Source organism: Loxodonta africana, chromosome 22 (genome assembly GCF_030014295.1).
Source record: "Loxodonta africana isolate mLoxAfr1 chromosome 22, mLoxAfr1.hap2, whole genome shotgun sequence".
Lineage (NCBI taxonomy): Eukaryota > Metazoa > Chordata > Mammalia > Proboscidea > Elephantidae > Loxodonta > Loxodonta africana.
The window spans coordinates 1,935,264-1,952,029 of NC_087363.1; the positions used below are offsets into that span (position 1 = coordinate 1,935,264).

Genomic DNA, 16,766 nt, shown 5'->3' on the forward strand with positions numbered 1-16,766 from the left:
TGTTGTTATTGAACTTGTTTATTGGTTTAGCTTTTAAACGTGCTTTTTAAAAATTCTTTTGAATTGCTTCAACTACGAAGTGTTAAAAATTTAGTATAAGTTTTAAGACTAATGACCAGAAAATTAAAAAATAAAATAGCCTTATATCATTCTATGCAGGCAATAAACGCTAATGCACTCATTAAATTTATTAAGAGTCTTTCTCTGCTTTCATTACCAAGGTGATAATTTATTTGTATTGCAGTTATTCTGTTTTGTTTTTTTTTTTAACGCAAATAAGGTCAAACTAAAACACACTTGTTATTCTCCTTTTTCCTTTTTTTTGGTTATAGACATCCTGGTGGGTGTGAGGGTAGACCTTTGTGACTGAGCAGTAGAATTCTTACCTTTCATCTGGGAGACACTGGTTTATTCCTGACCAATGCACCTTGTGCACAGCCACCACCCATTTGTCAGTGGAGGTTTGTATACTGCTGTGATGCTAACCAGATTTCAGAGAATCCTTCAGATTAATAGGGCCTAGGAAGAAAGGGCTGATGATCTCCTTCTGAATATCAGCCAGTGAAGCCCTATATGGATCACAACGAGTCAATCTGTAAGCCCTCGTGGGGATGATGCTGGACCAGGCATTGTGTGTGGGGGCTCACTGGATGGCAGCTCACAACAACAAATTGAATGATATTTGTCATAGTGCAGTAGCACCCATTTTAGGGAAAATATATAAATTCAAGGTGGAAGGAAAATTTAAAAATATTTTTCTCAAACCCAAGGTAATTTTTTTTTTAATCTGAATCTGGAAGATTCCAATTCTGAGATATTTTTTCAATTAGAAGAAAGTTGTGAAGATGTTGGAAGAAGAATTTTGAAAACTCGAAGGGAACAAATTGATCTTAGAAAACATGACATGACTATGTACTTTTTATATTGTTGTTGTTAGGTGCCTTCAACCTGGTTCTTACTCACATATATCCCATGTACAATAGAACAAAACACTGCTGGCTCCTGCTCCATCTTCACAATCGTTTTCATGCTTGAGCCCATTGTCGCAGCCACTGTGTCAGTCTCTCTCATTGAGGGTCTTCCTCTTTTTCGCTGACACTCTACTAAACATGATGTCTTTCTCCAGGGACTGGTCCCTTCTGATAACATGTCCAAAGTATGTGAGGTGAATTCTCATCATCCTTCCTGTCTAAGGAGCATTCTGGTTTTGCTCCTTTCAAGACACATTTGTTTTCCTTCTTCTGGCAGTCCATGGTATGTTCAATATTCTTTGCCAACACTGTAATTAAAAGGTGTCAAATCTTCGTTGGTCTTCCTTTTGCATTACCTAGCTTTCACATGCATATGAGGCCATGGAAAACAGGATGGCTTGGATCAGGCAAACCTTTGTCCTCAAAGTGACATCTTTGCTATTTTTTTTTAAATAATTTTTATTTTGCTTTAAGTGAAAGTTTACAAATCAAGTCAGTCTGTCACATATAAGCTTATATACACCTTACTACATACTCCCATTTACTCTCCCCCTAATGAGTCAGCCTGCTCCCTTCTTCCAGTCTCTCCTTTCATGAATGTTTTGCCAGTTTCTAGCCCTCTCTACCCTCCCATCTCCCCTCCAGACAGGAGATGCCAATACAGTGTCAAGTGTCCACTTGATACAAGTAGCTCACTCTTCATCAGCATCTCTCTCCAGCCCATTGTCCAGTCCCTTCCATGTCTGATGAGTTGTCTTCGGGAACGGTTCCTGTCCTGGGCCAACAGAAGGTTTGGGGACCATGACTGCCGGGATTCTTCCAGTCTCAGTCAGACCATTAAGTCTGGGCTTTGCTTTTTAACACTTTAAAGAGGTCTTTGCAACACATTTGTCCAATTATATGGGTGTTTTGATTTCTTTCCTGCTGCTTCCAAGTGAGTTGATTGTGTATGCAAGTAAAAGGAAAACCTTGATAACTTCAATCTTTTCTCCGTTTATCATTATGTTGCTCATTGGTCCAGTTGTGAGGATTTTTGTTTTCTTATTTTTTTTTTTAATGTCAATTCATTGTGTAATTCATACTGAAGGCTATAGTCTTTGATCTTCATCAGTAAGTGCTTCAAGTCCTCTTCACTTTCAGCAAGCAAGGTTGTGTCATCTGCATAATGCAGGTTGTTACTGAGTCTTCCTCCAATCCTGATGCCCCATTCTTCTTCATATAGTCCAGCTTCTCTATTATTTGCTCAGCATACAGATTAAATAGGTATGGTGAAAGAATACAACCCTGATGCACACCTTTCCTGACTTTAAACCAATCAGTATCCTCTTGTTCTGTATGAACAACTGTCTCTTTATCTATGTAAAGGTTCCTCATGAGCACAATTCAGTGTTCTGGAATTCCCATTCTTCTCAGTGTTATCCATAGTTTGTTGAGATCCACACAGTCAAATGTCTTTGCATAGTCAATAAAACACAGGTAAACATCCTTCTGGTATTCTCTGCTTTCAGCCAGGATCCATCTGACATCAGCAATGATATCCCTGGTTCCACGTCCTCTTCTGAAACTGGCCTGAATTTCTGTCAGTTCCCTGTCGATATACTGCTGCAGCCATTTTTGAATGATCTTCAGCAAAATTTTGCCCAGAGAATCCTTCAATATTGCAACTTGAGAACTGAATTTTTTCTTCAGTTTTTTTCAACTTGAAAAATGAGATGTTTTTCCCTTTCAGGTTTCTAACTCCAGGTTTTTGCATATGTAATTTTAATAATTTAGTTTGTATTCTTCTGTTCACCTTTGAAATCTTCTTTTCAACTCTTTTACTTCATAATTTTTTTCCAATCCCTTTGACTACTCTACGTTCAAGAGTAAGTTTCAGAGTCTCTTTTGACATGCATTTTTTTTTTCTTTTCTATCTTTTTAACGAGCTCTTGCTTTCTTCATGTATGTTGTCCTTGATATTATTCTACAATTCATCTGATCTTTGGTCATTAGTGCTCAATGCTTCAAATCTATTTTTGAGGTAGTCTCTAAATTCAGGTGGCATATACTAAAATTCATACTTTGGCTCTCTCTCATAGAATTGTTCTAATTTTCCACAGCTTCAACTTGAACTTGCATATGAGCACTTGATGGTTTGTTCTGCAGTCAGCCCCTGGCTTTGTTCTGGCTGATGATATTGTCTCTTTCCTCAGATTTAGTTGATTTGATTCCTGTGTATTCCATCTAGCAAGTCCACAAGTAAAATTGCCATTTATGTTGTTGTAAAAAGATATTTACAATAAAGAAGTTGAAATTGCAAAACTATATCATATGTACAAAGGTCTCCATGGGTGGAGTCTATTCAAGAGCATCTGTCTATCTATCTCTACTCTCTTCTATCAGCTTGGCTTCTTATGACACATAGAATACATGGTAACTCAATAGTCTGAGATCATGACCACAATTTCACAATCTGTTGCTCACAAATGCATATTGTATCCTAGGCAATATTTATTGGATATCATGTCAGTGGATCACATAGTCTGTCAGCCCTCAATCATTGTAGTTGGAGGTACTGTGGAAAATGAAGCCACAATATATATCTAAAATATTTATCATTTCAATAGACATCTGAAGAATTTATAATTTCCAATAAGTATAATTAAGGTTATAGACAAAATTAAGGTTGGTAATCATCTAACTTTAAAATAGAGAGATTATCCTGTATTATCCAAATAAGTTCAGTGTAATCACAAGTATCCTTAAATGTGGGAAAGAGAGGCAGAAGAGAAAGAGGGAGATGTGGTAGTGGAAGAATGGTCAAAGATATGCAATGTGGCTGACTTTGAAGATTTAGGAAGGGGTCACGATCCAGGGAAGCTGGGTGGCCTCTAGATTCTGGAAAAGCCTAGAGCCTCCAAAAGAAATGCAACCACACTTACACCTTGATTTTAGCCCAGTGAGACCTATGTCATATTTTCGACCTAGGGAACTTAAGATAATAAATTTGGGGTGTTTTAAGCACTACATTTGTAGCAATTTGTTACAGCAGCAGTAGAAAACAATACAATACCTTAAGGCATATACTTTAAAAAGCCAGCTCCAGGTATCCTTGCCAAAACATCAGATTGCAAATCATTGGTGAGTGCCTTCATGTTAAAAATTTTCAACCTCCAGACTTATATTCTCTCTTCCTATGCTAACACCTTCAAGATTAACTCCCATAGTAAAGTGTTTCCCTGTTTCTCTTCATACATATTAGCTAGGTACTGTAATTACCTCATGTGTATCATTTCTAAAAGAGTAAGGGTTGTATTTCACTGCTTTAACTTTCCTGAGACTTGCCCCTGGTTAGTGTTTTGGATGTAACAAGGGATATAGGAGGAGGTTTTGGAAAAGAACAATTATCATTGCACAACAAGTGCATCAGATGAAGTAATCACATAGAATCAAGTCACGGAAGACTTTTCTTCCCTCACATGAGGGAGCCAGTCAGAGGATCCAGATACTTTTGGGGTTCATGGTTCTCACCTTCTACACAAACATTTCCCTGTTTTAGTTCTGAGAGTCCCATTCTTTTTCTATCAGGACACTGGTTTCAACAAAGGAAGTATGTTGAGGCTGAACCTTCAGTCTTCTTTGCAGTTCTGCCATTTTTATTATAAAATTCTGACTCTGATCTAGAGCACAATTTCTTTCTGCAGGAGACTTGGTCACGGTGGTAGTAGGGGCTCTATATTGAGTACATGTCCAGGAGATAGATTAGATGGTGTGTTTCTGGGTAGACAACTACATTGCATCCAATACACACTCCTTTTCTCTCTTTTTCTTTTCCTGAAATAGGTGAAGACATCACCAAAACTCTTCCAACTGGAATCTGCTTCTATGAAAAACTTTCAATAGGAGAATCAAACTGTAGGTTCTCTAATCAATGATAAACTCCATGGGATAGATTTCACCTTGAAATTCACAGGCTCTAAAAAAAAAAGTGATGTATATATGTCACTATAGTTCCCCTTGGAATCTACAGCTTTCCATGTCCACACAGAAAAATAGATGTTCATTTTATCAAGCCAGAGAAATGCTAAAGTTTTGGTACTATAAAATTGATACAAATTTGTAAACTTTAATATAATTTAGCACAAAAGTAGAATTTAGAAGTCTCAAGTGAACAAAAATATTCGTGTCAAATTTTCTGTACAGATAAAAAGACAAAAAGAAATGAAATTGAATTGGATTTAAATGATCATGTAAATAGAGACTATGCTGTCAGATGAGTAGGGACAAAAGTTGGTGCTATCCCCACTGCAGAAACAGGCATTTCATATAAACATTCAGCCCTCTCTACTCAATTTATTCTCTTCTCTGATTTGTATTGAGAATGCACTAAATTTTTCTATCTGTGACACATGTATTTCTGTTGCAAAGCCCCAAATTCCTTCTCTGGATTATCACATTCAGTTTTGAAAACAAAAGCTACCAGACTGGGAATTTAAGAATACAGAGGCTAAATGTAATCACAATAAAACAGCAAACAAATCCGTTGTCATTGAGTTGATTGCAACTCATGGCAACCCCCATGTAGTTTTCTGGGTGTAATCTTTACAGAAGTAGAATCACCAGGCCCTTCCCCTGTAGCAATGCTTGGAGTGGGGTCCAACCACCAACCTTTATTTAATAGTACAGCAACACCACAAATCAACATGAAGAACAGAGAAAACACCAGATCAAAATCACAAGTGGTTATAGGCATCCAACAGAGGCAGAGAGACCATTGTGAAAAATCTAAGGCAATGGGCCTTACACACCTGTTTGTACCTGGTGTGGTCTCTCCCTCAACATGAAATTGAGTCAACACTAACCACTGTATGTGTTCATATTGCCTATTTTCCTAAAGACAGGAAAGTACTAAATCCAAAATAAGAATATACTATTTCCTGTTGAATTCCTCTAGGCTGATTCAAGATATTAGGAAGCATTTGTAACTTCCATTCATCTTTGGTCATCTGAAATCAGTTTCTTGCTCCATAGCTTCCTCATGGCATTTTTCACCTCAGCATTTCTCAGGGTATAAATCAGAGGGTTAATCAAAGGTGTTCCAATTGTGGGAAGGTGGTTGCGGGTCGTGTATATATAAATGTACAAGGACCGAAGAACAAGACGACTACAATGATATGGGAGACGCAGGTGGAAAGGGCTTTTTTCCTCCCTTCAGCCCTGTGGTTTCTCAGAGAAGGCAAGATGACGATATAGGAGAACATCAGGATGACAAAACTCACTGTGCAAATGGCCCCACTATTGGACACCAGCAGTAGGTTGATCACATAGGTGTCTGTACAGGCAAGTTTCAATAAGGGTTGCAAGTCACAGAAATAGTGATCAATCACATTGTGACCACAGAAAGGTAAGCTCAGGGTCAGAAAAATCTGAACTAAAGAATGCACACAGGCCCCTACCCAGGCTATAGCTACCAACACACTGCAGATTTGCCAGCTCATGAGGCTCATGTAGTGCAGGGGCTTACAGATGGCCACATGGCCATCAACGGCCATGAGGATAAGGATGAAGATCTCCAGGCAGCCAGAGAAATGGAATGAAAAGACTTGGATCATGCACTCACTAAAAGAGATAGTGTTATTCTTCAGAAGGGCATCCGCAATCATTCTAGGGGCTGTGGAGTTAGAGAAGCAGGTATCAGATAAGGATAAGTAGAAAATGAAGAAGTACATTGAACTCTCAAGTGCCCGGCTGGTCTTGATGGTGATGATAATCAACAAATTACCCAACAATGTCCCTAAGTAGAAAAGCAAGAAAAAGACAAACACTATTTTCCTTTTAACAGGCTCTTGTGTCAACCCAAGCAGAATGAACTCAGTCACGTTATTATTCAGCAGCATGATTTCATGAATGAGGAGAAGGTACAGGTGTGAAATGGTTCATCTGAAAAAAAAACAAATGATGCAGGAATTAATGTATGGTGTTATGTAACCGTGTGAAATATTTTAAGCAATTTAATTTGTGGTGCTATACAATGTTACTGATATTTTCAGCAAACCTAACTATCCTTCATCAGGGACATTCTAGCTCTTGTTTCTTAATGAGTCACTTTACCTCTTTGCGTCTCAATTTATAACAACCTCTTCACAGGACAATTTTAAATCTCAAATAAGCTTATAAGAGATACTTTTTTAAATCACTCTTTAAATGCAACTGCTTGTTAGCTTTAATATTTTTCTGCTCTTATGAATTTGTTTTACTTGAGGGATACAAAACCAGGATATACGGTTCCAAATTGTTTACTTATTTTTTTTCTTATTCAGTAGACCTGGGGGCCCATGGATTGCATTGTTTCTCATTCAGCATTGAGGACATATCTGTCTTCTCTTTTGAGTTTAATATTATATATATAAAGCCACACACTATTCCCATTCTTATAAAGAAAGTCTTATTTTTACATAGATGTAGGCATTCCATATTAGCGATGCATTCTTATATAAAGTATATTACTTATTAATGTACAATAAGCCAAAAAAAAAAAAATTGTTGCCATCAACTCAATTCCACCTCATGGAGACCCCATGTGTCACAGAGTAGAACTACTCTAGCGTTTTCTTAGCTATAATTCTTACATAAACAGATCTCCAGGCCTTTCTTCCACGGTGGTGCTGGGTGGGTTCGAACTACCAACCTTTACGTTCATAGTAAAGTGCAAACTGTTTGCTCCTCTTAGGGACCAAAAAATATATATGGCCCAGCTATTTACTGAACATTCTTTCCCAGATATCCCAGCTTAAAAAAATGAGTAAGAAACATTCATTTACCCCATTGTATTCAAGCTGCTTCTGACTCATAGTAGTCCTATAATACTTATTAAACCAAAACCAAACCTATTGCCATTGATTCGATTCCTACTCTTAGCTACCCTTTAGAATAGAGTAGAACAGCCCCTGTAGGGTTTCCAAGGAGTGGCTGGTGGATTCAAACTTCTGACCTTTGGGTTAGCAGCTGAGCTCTTAACCACTGTGCCACCAGTGCTCCATTAGCTTCTAACTAATCTATTTTTACCTTCGAACACCTTAGTGATATTTGGTACTTGACATTTGCTAATAGGCACAAATGAAAGTTTTTTGGCAATTGGTAATATTGCAAATATTCCCATTTCTATTTTTTTTCCTCCAATTTCTGAAAAGCTGAAAAACACCTCTTAGAGCACTTAAAGTCCCTGAGCTTACATTTCCAAATTAAAAGAGGTGTGATGATTGCTTAATAGTTCATACTTCTGGTTTTTAGCTTAAGCATTTTAGGTCTGGGACAGTAGGAGTGGGGGTTGTTACCAGACACACCAGGCAGTTTGTTGTAGGATCAAAGCGTGACTGTAATTCCCAATAAAGTTTGTATTATCCTGGTAGTTGAAAACCCCATGTTCCTAGAACAGAGCAGAGAAGCAGAAAAGGGAGGGCAATGTGGTTAGAAGAGGGATTGTGGATAACCAGTAACTGACTTCTTTATTAAATTTGTTTTCTGTCCTGTCAAATTTAATGATTATTATTGAAATTTGAAATGCAGCATCTTTCAGTGAAGACTTCTTTTACAAATTTAGACAGAAATAATCAAAGCCTTCACTTTCAAGAGTAAAACTTTTTTTTTTTTTTTTTTTACATCTTTCTCATCACTAGGACATTGGAAGGGAGGCCATATGCATGTAAAGACATATACTGCAATGTTATGTGTTTAAATATAATACAGAAGACTGAATTATTTTATTGTGTTCTTCCCAAGTCACGTCCATACCTCCAATACATTGTCTAGAAAGTTGTGAGTTGGCCAAAATCCAGACTGGGTTAGTCAAAGCAGACTAGCTTTCTTCTTCCTTTGTAAATTCTCTTTGCCTCAACAGCCTTCAAATAAATCTTATCTTCCTCCAAAGTAAAACCTACCCCTGCAAAATTTCCCAATAAAGTTACTCACTTTGGAGTGCCCAGAATAAAACATAATTTTCTTTGGACTATGTGATTCTGAGCAAGGATAAACTGTAAGAAGCCTGACTCTCGGTATCTTAACCATTACGGTAAGATCATTCTCTTCATTATTCATTTTTAAATGAATGATACATCATAAAATATTTGTATTTGAAAACACGGTAGGTGTTGAAGGTGAGGTGATAGAAAAGTCTCATTCATCTTCAATAGTCTGTGATTTTGGTCACTCCTTTGAGAGTGGCGTTTTGAGTTTGTGTATTATCAATCTCATTAGGTTATCCATTTCTAAAACAAGTTAATTTTCTACATACATTTTGACATAAATCTCTAAGTTAAATTATGACTCATAAATACTTTTTATTAACTTGTTTATAATTTTGAGTTCTAGAAGTTTGAAATCAAGGTGCCAGCTCTAGAGGAAGTGTTATTCTCTCATGGGCTCTGGGGGAAGGTCCTTGTCTTGGCTCCTTGGCGATCTTCATGTGGTATGGCATGTATCTTCCCTGATCTCTCCTTGCTCACTTCCTTGTTTAATCTCTTTTATATATCAAAAGAAATTGATTTAAAACACACCCTACACTAATACTGTCTCATTAACATATCAGAGAAAACCCATTCACAAATGGGATTAGAGCCACAGGTATTGGGGATCAGCAGTCTTAAAGCTCATTCATATTCCAAACAAACCCAGATTACTTTAATCATACATTTATTAATATCCTTTAGAAACATATTCTATGACCTCAAGTACACGTATTTTTTTGGACAAAGGAATTTTTAATCTACAAAATATCATGATCTAGAAGAGCATGAATATAGTTCCCAAATTGACAAATATTCATTTAATTCTGTGTCTAATAAGGATATATTCATCATGCAATGGGAGCATGGGAGTAAGGATTAGTAAGTGTATCTGTGGGAACTTCATAATGGAAATAATGTAAAAGCCAGAGATTAGAAATGAATAGGGATGAAGCTCTCAAAACCCATCTTGCTATTTCTGTTCCTCCTTTTCTTATCCAACCACTTCCTCCTTCTCAAAACATCCTGACCCAACTACAGAGGAACCTCCTTTAGGCAGCCTTCAATGCTTGTCTTGTGGTGAAGGAAATTCTCTCTCCTACTTTCTACAAGCTTTCTTTATAACATTCTTGTAATTTTACACATTTTCACTTACAATACACTTATATGTATGGAATTGTTTTAGTTTCCTTCCTCAAATAAGATTCTTGGAAAAATATGAGCTCTCAGAATTTATTTTCTACTGTTTCAAATCAAATGCCTTATACAATGTAGGTGCTCAGTAAATGCTTTTGAACTGAACTTTCCCTACCTCGTAAAATGTACTAATACATATTACTAATTACTATGTAATATTACTAATTAATAATATTATAATGCTATTCTGATTACAAGGAGCCCTGGTGGCACAGTGGTTAAAACACTTGGCTGATAACAAAAAGGTCGGTGGTTGGAACCCACCAGCTGCTCCTCGGGAGAAAGATGTGGCAGTCTGCTTCTGTAAAGACTACAGCCTTGGAAACCCTATAGGCAGTTCTACTCTGTCCTATAGGGTCACTATGCATTGAAATTGACTCAAAGGCAATAAGAATTCTGATTATGAAATATATTCACACCATTCATTTAATGGGGCTTTCTTTCTATCATATGTAGCATGAAAGACAGACAAACATACTCTGAATTTTTAAAGCTGGGGGATAAAGAGATAGATTTTAAGTAACTTGCCCCTATGAGTTGAAATTGACTTGATGACAATGGGCTATGGTTTTATGGGTTAGTGAATCAGCTCTATAATCTGTAGTAGAAGATAATGCACTTTACACTGCACCACACTGCCATATAAGACACTGACATCCATGAAGATGAAACCTTAAGCATTTTTTTTATATGAATACTTGACCCTTGTTGTTAGCTGTCGATGAGTTGCTTCCAATTTATGTCAACTCATGTGTGTGAGAGAAGGTTAACAGGCTGTCCCATGATTCTTTGGCTCTCAAAAGTCCAGAGTAAGGGGTGGTATAGTCTGCCTTTTGAGCTCCTCACTCTGTGTAAGTGAATCCCTTGAATTTCGATATCTGGTAAAGAGATACCTTGGAAACATTCTTACTTGAGGACCAAAGGTTGCCATAAAATTCAATATACATTACCTGTCCTTCCAGTGGAAACCTTAGTGGGATAGTGGTTAAGAGCTACAGCTGTTAACCAAAATATCGGCCATTTAAATCTACCAGGTGCTCCTTGGAAACCATATGGGACAGTTCTATTCTGTCCTATAGGGTCGCTGTAAGTCGGAATCAACTTGATGGCAGTGGGTTTGGTTTTGGTTTATGCTTCCAATATTCGGTTGCTCCAAACACAATGACATTAATATTTAGTTGTTACTCTTACTGAATTTTATCAGACAGAGAAGCAGGAGTATTACAGAGGCACAATGGTAACAAGATGTGAAAAGGAAGTAGGTCGGATAGGGACAAATATTGAGTAAAAGGGATGATATTTACCCAAAATATTTTCAGAAACTACTCTCCCACATACAGGGCACACTATTCTTCAAAGTAATTATATAGTTTTTAGCCTCCTTATCATCATGTTTGCTCTGAAGTTTCTCTGAGATGTCATTCTTCAACTTTTAAAATAAATCTCAGAAGAGTGTCAACTGCAAATTATATTCTTTCATTTTGGAAACATGCAAGGAGTAATTTTCTATACTGTGGTAGTACAATATTCTATTTAATGTACTCACTTGGAGGTGAAAAATCTGGCATTCTCCAAAAACTATGTCAAGGTCATCACATCCATTAACTTTTTATCTAATTTCTTATTAGACACAACCTCTTCTAACTTTTCAGTACTCAAAGCTCTTTGCTACAACTTCATTGCTACCTTACAACAGAAGCATTTGTGAACTTTTATATGCTCTATCATCTCAAGAAGCAATAGCCCTGGGCTTCATCCATCTCTCCCCACACAGCAATGATGGCTTTTCACATACCAGATGCTCATAAAATATTTGTTGAATTCAAAATATAGATTTTCCTCCTCAAATTTGTATTTTCTTCTATTTGTTTCCTAAGTTAATGGTAAACTTTTACAAACACTGAGTTGTTAATTTTTTTCCTTGTTCCTTTCTCAGAGGATGTGGCAGCAGTATAGTGACAAAACATAAGGAAGTCTATTAGAATATCATGCTGAATTACTCTGTAATGATGTCTTTCCGAGTTGATAAAGATGGAAATAATCATTTACTTACTTGTTAGTGGACTGTCTAAGTTACTATCAAGTCTGTCTATCCTTTTTTTTAAATAAGCATTCTCATAGAATACTGGGGGGAGAAAAGCTCTCTGCATTCTACAGGGAATATTTTGAGACATAATGTCAGTTATTATCATTCTAGAAAGTATTATTCCCTAAAGTTTTCCTTCCTGTGCTAGTCAGAAACATCCCAGGTGTTGTACTAAGCTTAACTTTTTGCTTATCTATTTAGTCTATACAAATAGCAAGTTGTTGTTCGGTGCCATCCAGTTGATTCTGATTCATAGAGACCCTACAGGACAGAGTAGAACTGCCCTCAGGGTTTCCAAAGTTGTAATCTTTAAGAGAGCAGATTGCTAGGTCTTTTCTCCCACAGAGTGGGTGATTGGTGGATCCTAACCAACAGCCTTTGAGTTAGCAGCCCAGTGCTCAACCATTGAGCCACAAGGGCAAATTAACCCCCTCATACTCAGAAACCAGGAAAAAAAAAGTTTGTTAGTTGCCTCAGGCAGATCAAAGGTACCAGAGAATAAAAGAAAAAAGACAAGTGGTGATGAAAGTTATGTAGAAAACAGGGAAAAGAAAAAATGATGTCGTTGGTAAGAGAGGGAGATCACAAAAAGAATTCCTGTTCCCTAATTGCCCAGTGCCCTAATTGCCCTTCACTGCATTAAAACCCATTGCCATCTAGTTGATTCCAACACATAGCAACACTATCGAACAGACTAGAACTGCCCCATCGGGTTTCCAAGAAGCAGCTGGTGGATTTGAACTGTGGACCCTTTGGTCAGCAGCTGAGCTCTTAACCACTGGCCACCAGGACTCCCCTTCGTGCATTAGGAGATAGATTTGTCTGGCTCTTACAATTTATTTGCAAGGAGAATTTAAGGAAGTCATTGTGGCATTCTGAAACCAGAGATTCTATACTGTGGGCTATAAACATCCTCCACCAAGGAACCAGATTTACAGCAAGGGGTCTAAGGAGACAATTATATATAAATATAATAACTATATATACAGAGAGAGAGCCCTGGTGGCACAGTGGTTAAGAGCTCAAACTGCTAACCAAAAAGTTGGCAGTTCAAATCCACTGGCTGCTCCTTGAAAACACTATGAGGTAGTTCTACTCTGTCCGGTAAGGTCACTATGAGTTGGAATGGACTTGGTGGCAACAGGTTTGAGTTTTCATTGGTGTATATAACTATATATATATATATATAGTTATAGTTTTACAGTTATAGTAGTTACAGTTATTGCTATAGTTATAGTTATAACCATAGCTACAGCTATTATATAGTTATTTTATAGTTAGGATAGTTATTTATACATAATTATTCACAACCTAATATATACTTTAGATTTATCTAATTAATTTCCATTTGTTTTACTAAGTCATCTTAGTAAAAAGTCATTTAATCGAGAATACTGTTTTATTGAAATAATTTTACTTCATCAAATATTTATTGAATAGTGGGAATTCCAGGACACTCAATTTGCTCGTGAGGAACCTGTGCATAGATCAAGAGGCAGTCGCTTGAACAGAAGAAGAGGATACTGTATGGTTTAAGGTGAAGAAAGTTGTGCATCTGGGTTGTACCCATTCACCATACTTATTCAATCTGTATGCTGAGCAAATAATCTGAGAACCTGGGCTATATGAAGAGGAATGCAGCATTAGGATAGAAGAATGACTCATTAGCAAGATGCAATATGCAGATGACACAACCTTGCTTGCTGAAAATGAAGATGACTTGAAGCACTTACTGATGAAGAATAAAGCCCTTCAGTGTGGATTATACCTCAACATAAAGAAAATAAAAATTTTCACAATTGGACCAATAAGCAACATCATGATAAAAGGAGGAAAGGTTGAAGTTGTCAAGGATTTCATTTTACTTGGATCCACAATCAACACCCATGGAAGAGCAGTCAAGAAATCAAACAACGCACTGCATTGGGCAAATCTGCTGCAAAAGACCTCTTTAAAGTGTTACAAAGCAAAGATGTCACCTTGAAGGCTAGGGTGCACCTGACCCAAGCCACTGTGTTTTCAGTTGCTTAATAGCCATGAGAAAGCTGGGCAATGAATAAGGAAGACCTGAGAAGAATTGGCGCCTTTGAATTATGGTGTTGGCAAAGAATATTAGGTATATCATGGACCGCCAAAAGAATGAAAAAATCTGCCTTGGAAGAAGTAGAGCTAGAATGCTCCTTTAAAGCAAGGATGAGAAGACTTCATTTCACGTACTTTGGACATGTTATCAGGAGTGGTCAGTCCCTGGAGAAGGAAATCATGCTTGGTAAAGCAGAAAGAGGGGAAAAAGAAGACGCTCAACAAGATGGATTGACATGGTGGCCACAACAATGTGCTTAAGCATAACAATGATTATGAAGATGGTGCAGGTCCAGGCAATGTTTCATTCTGTTGTGCATATGGTTGCTATTAGTAGGAACGGATGGCAACTAACAACAACTAGACACTGTGTTTATCCCCTTACATAAATTATACATATATACATAATTTACTTTGCTATTCCATGAGTTATGTATTTGCAATGACATTTTATGTGAGAGAAAACTGAAATTTGCAGAAAATGCTTGCCCAGGTTGCACATTTAGAAAACTCAGTACTGAAATCTATACCAATGACTTTTTTCTTCCATGGTTTGTCTCCTTTCCACTCATTTTCCATACACTGTCCTGAATTGGGAATCAGGGCGTATTAGAAAGTGATGATGATGAAAGACGTAGCTAACGGTTAAGTGATGGTATGTCAGGTTGGGGAGTTAGAATTAACAGAAAAACAATGGAGATAGGTTGAAATTCAGGTACCCATAGCATATGCATGTGAAAATGTTCAGTAGACACTTGTATTTTTTTTTTTTTTTTTGAAGTATGAAATTCAAGTCAGGACTGTAGAACTAGATTTTGGAATCTTTACTTGTGTGTGATAGTTGAAATCATGACAGTAGATGAGGTCACCCAAGGAACACAAGTAGAAAGTTTGGATAAGTGGGCTAACAACAAAATGTAGGGTTACACTAACATTGAAAAAAACTGGAAGAAATAAAGAAGAATCCCAGAAGGGACTCAAGAAGCATGCTCAAAGAATCATGAGCAAAATCATAAAAGAGTAGTTATATGGAACCCAAAGCAGTATAGTTTTAGGAAGGAATGAGTGAGTTTTCTGCATTATAAGGCCACCTGAGCACTAGCGTCTGAAATCCATATACATGCAAATCTTGATTAAACTGTTCAGTGTCTAAAGAAATGTAAAATAGGAGAAAGGACCACAAGCTAGGAAATAATTCCACTTTTATTCCTCAAACTTAGTAGTTTCTACTGAACTGTAGAGGAGCCCTGGTAGTGTAGTGGTTAAGAGCTCGGCTGCTAACCAAAAGGTTGGCAGTTTGAATCCACCAGCCCCTCCTTGGAAACCCTATGGGGCAGTTCTACTCTGCCTTATACAATCGATATGAGTTGGAACTGACTCAATGGCGCACAACAACAACTGAACTGTAAGCACAGGATGAAGATAGGGATCATGACTCTCCTGTTTGCTGCCATATCTAATACCAACCAACCCATTGTCATCAAGTCAATTCTGAATCATAGTGACCCTATAGGACAGAGTAGAACTGTCCCATAGAGTTTTCAAGGAGAGCCTGGTGGATTTGAACTGCCGACCTTTTTGTTAGCAGCCATAGAACTTAACCACCAAGCCACCCAGGTTTCCATATCTAATATAGTATGTATTTAATAAATGATAGTTTATAGCATGCATTTAATAATCAATTGTTCAGTAATTGAATGAATAAAGCAAATGGAAAATAATTTAAGTAATAACTTATTATTATCTTTTCCAAAAAATTACCTATGTAATTGTACATGAAATCAGTAGAAGAAATTCTTTCTGAACTTACACTAACACCCCTAATTGAAAAGAATGGCAAACAGAAGTGGGGTCAGGGTTTGGGACACAAATACTCCTCTGGGACTCCTTTTCGTTGATGTGACTTAACAGCAATTAGAAACTACTGGGAGACAGTATCAAATGGAACATTGAAAATGACAGGTTGCCTCCATAATAGAGTATGATGTCTTTTACGAAGCAATGTGCAATATGGTGTCAATAAGAAATGGATGCATTCATCCTTTGGTGAATATCTGCTATCTTGCTGCACAATATCTAAACACGCTTCCGGATACCTCCTGCCTGCTTTACAAGGATGCTAAAGATGAGTTGCAGGAACTGTCTTAGTGGGCTCTGTTTGCTTATGCCTTATCAGAGTCCATTTTCCTTCCTTTGGGAACTGAACCTTGATCTTCCTTTGAGGAACTAAGGATGTTCCAATATTCATATTTCTAAGGTAATACCATACATTTTCTCAAGGAGCGTAGGAAATGTCACCTAACCATGTGCCAAAGAAAAATAAGACTGAATATTTGTGAACATTCCTAAAAACCTCCACATTTGAGGAAAGGATTAAGCAAAATATTCTTTTGTTTTAATCAGGAACATGTATAATCTGTAATCCACAAACAGCCTGAATTTGTATTTTTT

The 16,766-nt window shown here is 37.2% G+C and overlaps 1 protein-coding gene across 1 annotated transcript; it reads right to left on the reverse strand.

Moving 5' to 3' along the window:
* Positions 1 to 6,037: 6,037 nt before the first annotated feature.
* On the reverse strand, positions 6,038 to 7,019 carry LOC100653624 (olfactory receptor 4C16-like). Its single transcript, XM_064274210.1, has one exon. It carries the CDS (start codon positions 6,845 to 6,847, stop codon positions 6,038 to 6,040), a length of 810 nt encoding a protein of 269 aa, XP_064130280.1. The 5' UTR covers positions 6,848 to 7,019.
* Positions 7,020 to 16,766: the final 9,747 nt, after the last annotated feature.